Source organism: Arachis hypogaea, chromosome 15 (assembly GCF_003086295.3).
Source record: "Arachis hypogaea cultivar Tifrunner chromosome 15, arahy.Tifrunner.gnm2.J5K5, whole genome shotgun sequence".
Classification (NCBI taxonomy): domain Eukaryota; kingdom Viridiplantae; phylum Streptophyta; class Magnoliopsida; order Fabales; family Fabaceae; genus Arachis; species Arachis hypogaea.
In genome coordinates, this window is record NC_092050.1 from 72,497,185 (window position 1) to 72,501,192 (window position 4,008).

At 37.5% G+C, this 4,008-nt stretch overlaps 1 protein-coding gene across 1 annotated transcript; it reads left to right on the forward strand.

Moving 5' to 3' along the window:
• Nucleotides 1–1,832: 1,832 nt before the first annotated feature.
• LOC112748456 (uncharacterized) lies at nucleotides 1,833–2,294 on the forward strand. Its single transcript, XM_025796686.1, has one exon. It carries the CDS (start codon nucleotides 1,833–1,835, stop codon nucleotides 2,292–2,294), a length of 462 nt encoding a protein of 153 aa, XP_025652471.1.
• Nucleotides 2,295–4,008: the final 1,714 nt, after the last annotated feature.

A 4,008-nucleotide genomic window follows, 5' to 3' on the forward strand; every position in this document is an offset into this window, starting at 1 on the left:
ACTATAAGAAAACATTATTCACTTGTCCATATGGAGTCTTTGCTTACAGGCGCATGCCATTTGGGCTATGCAATGCGCCTGCAACTTTCTAACGTTGCATGTTATCTATCTTTTCAGACATGATTGAAAAATTCATTGAAGTCTTTATGGACGACTTTTTAGTATTTGGGGATTCCTTCCCTAATTGCCTAAATCACCTCGCCTTAGTATTGAAAAGATGCCAAGAGACCAATCTAGTTTTGAATTGGGAGAAATGCCATTTTATAGTGACAGAAGAAATAGTCCTTGGTCATAAAATTTCTAACCAAGGCATTGAGGTAGACAGAGAAAGGTGGAATTAATTGAGAAGTTACCTCCACCTACTAATGTCAAGGCAATTAGGAGTTTCTTAGGACATGCTGGATTTTACAGAAGGTTTATCAGAGACTTTTCAAAAATAGCCAAACCTTTGAGTAACTTACTTGTCTATGATATACCTTTTGTATTTGATCAGGATTGCATGCTAGCTTTTGAAACTCTGAAGAAAAAGCTTTCCTCAGCACCTATTATTGCCCTACCTAACTGGGATTTACCCTTTGAGTTGATGTGTGATGCATCAGATGTTGCTATTGGGGCAGTGTTAGGACAGAGGAAAGGTAACTTAGTGCATGTTATATACTATGCTAGCAAAGTCCTAAATGAATCCCAAAGGAACTACGCAACTAATGAGAAGAAATTACTGGAAATAGTGTTTGCATTTGATAAGTTTAGATCATATCTCATTGGATCTAAAATAATTGTTTTCACTGATTATGCAACATTGAAATATCTACTTGCCAAGCAAAAATCAAAACTAAGGCTGATAAGATGGATTTTGTTGCTGCATGAGTTTAACATTGAGATTAAAGACAAGAAAGGAGTAGAAAACAAGGTGGCAGATCACTTGTCAAGGATTCCCTGTGAAGAAGGAAGTACACAAAGCTTGAATATAAATGAATGTTTCCCTGATGAGCAACTAATGTTGGTTCATAAAGTACCATGGTTTGCAGACATTGCAAATTTTAAGGCTACTGGGGAGGTGCCTCTAGAATTCAACAAACATCAGAGGAGGAAGCTTATTAATGATGCCAAGTATTTTATCTGGGATGAACCATACCTTTTCAAGAAATGTTCAGATGGAATACTTAGAAGATGCATTTCAGAGAAAGAAGGAAGGGAACTTTTATGGAATTGTCATGGTTCTTGCTATGGAGGACACTTTGGAAGAGAAAGGACTGTAGCCAACGTACTACAATGTGGATTTTTTTGGCCCACTATCTTCAAAGATGCAAAAGAAATGGTACAACACTACAATGAATGCCAAAGAGCAGGGAACCTACCCAAAAGAAATGAAATGCCACAACAATTCATCTTAGAACTTGAGTTATTTGATGTATGGGATTGATTTCATGGGACCATTCCCAACCTCATACTCAAATAAATATATCTTGGTGGCAGTGGATTATGTATCAAAATGGGTAGAGGCTATTGCAACTCCAACAAATGATAATAAGGTGGTGATGAATTTTCTCAGAAAGAACATTTTTAGCCGATTTGGGGTGCCTAGAGCTCTTATCAATGATGGAGGAAGCCATTTTTGCAACAGACCATTGGAAAGTTTCCTCCTGAGGTATGGAGTAAAGCACAAGGTTGCCATACCCTACCATCCCCAAACAAGTGGCCAGACAGAGATATCCAACAGAGAGCTTAAAAGAATCTTGGAAAAGACTGCGGGAGCTTCAAGAAAAGACTGGTTCAAGAAGTTGGATGATGCTCTTTGGGCATATAGGACAGCCTTCAAAACACCAATTGGGATGTCTCCATATCAATTGGTGTATAGAAAGGCTTATCACCTACCATTGGAGCTTGAACACAAAGCATTATGGGCTCTCAAGTTACTGAACTTCAATAATGATTCTGCTGGTGAAAGAAGGCTTTTGCAACTGCAAGAATTGGAAGAGTTCAGATCCCAGGCCTACGAAAATGCCAAAATTTACAAGGAAAAGGCCAAGGAGAGACATGATCTCAAGCTAGCACCAAGAAGCTTTGAAGAAGGACAGAGAGTACTTCTCTACAACTCCAAGCTAAAGCTATTTCCTGGGAAGCTGAAGTCAAGGTGGTCAGGACCTTTTCTGGTCACCAAGGTCTCACCCTATGGACACATAGAAATCATGGAAGAAAGCTCAAAGCGGACCTTTACTGTGAATGGGCAAAGGCTCAAACACTACCTGGGCAATATGGGAGAAGTTTCCAAGATGAAGTATCAGCTCAACTAATAGAGAGAACATCAAGCTAATGACGTTAAAAGAGCGCTTGTTGGGAGGCAACCCAACCAAAGGTAATTTCCTTTTCATAGCTTATCAATAAAAGAGTCAAGAAGATTTCTCTATATTGCAAGGAGCTAAGTTTGGTTTTGCACACCAAAGAAATTCAAAGGTGAATGTGCAATTCTAAGTTTGGTGTTCCACCATAAATTTCATTAAAAGCACATTACATCCTGGAGCATAATTGGCTAGGAGCTCCAAACAATCAGAGAAACCACTTGACAAATTTTTGAATTTCAGTTCACAGCTTATTCTGCCAATAAAAGCACTTGATGTTTAATGTATGTATTCGCTTTGCTGCATATAGAAGTAAGAAAGGAACTAAGTTTGGTGTTCACACACCAACTTAGGTCCAGAAAATCATAAGCATACATACAGACTAACCATTTCTCAAGTGCTTGAGGGACAAGCAACTTCCAAAAGTTTTGCAGGAAGACAATCAACCCTTGGGATAGACTATGCACCAGCATCTAGGGACGAAGAGAATACCAAGGCCAGGAAAGACGATGAACAATGAAGAAGAGGCCGAAAGGTTGTATTGTCACTTAACTGCTTTCACTTAAATTGTTTGAATTGGAAGTCTGAATGTACCTCTGCTGAATAATATGCCTATGTCTGAATTCTTTGTTTCATGTCTTTTTATTTTTCAAATAAGTGTTTTAGTCTAAGCGTTTAGTCTAATTGCAACTTGCTTGAATGTATGTTTGTCCCCTTGATTTAATTAAATAAAAGAAATTTTTGAACAGAAGTGAAATAGTTCCATTCGGTAAGGAATAAAATAAAGATTGAGTGGTGGTATACACGTCTGATGGTGTAGCTAGCTCACTAATAATTAATAAAAGGTAGAGTGTCCCTATGTAGTGTGAACTTGACTGCTGTCTATGAATTCTTAGCAAATAAAGCCCCTTGGAAGAAAGAAATAACAAATATAAAAAGAAAGAAAAAGAAAAGCCAAAAGTGGCAACAAAAATGGAAGAAACAAAGAACAAGGCTAGACACCAATAGCTTGGACCTTAAGACATATGCCTGTGGTGTCTTTGTACTAGGATCTGCTTGGATGATGAGGTTCTATTGAGTGCTTTAACACTTGGTAACTTGGATTAACTAATCTTGGATTATCAACCAAAAGTCCACTATCAATAGCAACCTAGTTACAAGGTATTTAGTAACCCAAAGAGGTGCTAGGCATCAATGTCTTAAGAAGAATTGTGAGCCAAGTGTCTGTAGTGAATTTGTGTTGAATGAAAATAAGCTAAAAGGCTGCTACAACACATGACACTAAGCTACAAGTGAGAAATAAATTCTAAGTGAAAGAAAAACAAAGAAATAAAAAACCAAGGATGAATAATAAGAGGTCATAGCAGTATATTAGTTGATGCTTAAAAGGGACATTCCTCACCTAAGAGTCAATAAAAGTGAGCTGCAACATTCTCTGCATAAAACCCCATGAATCAATTTCAATCACTTGCTGATATGGACATATATTACCTACTGTTTAATTCATTCTTCTCATAATGCATTGCTTGTTTGGGGACAAGCAAGATTTAAGTTTGGTGTTGTGATAGCAAGGAATCTTAGGCTAGTTTCACTAGCCTTTTTCTTTTTATTTTAGTAGGTTTTATGCACTTTCTTGAACTACAAGTAAGCAATTGGGTTAAAAATTCAT

What these genes read in the sequence shown, in the direction of transcription:
- LOC112748456 (XM_025796686.1), top strand. Translation starts at nt 1,833, where the DNA reads ATGTCTCCATATCAATTGGTGTATAGAAAGGCTTATCACCTACCATTG.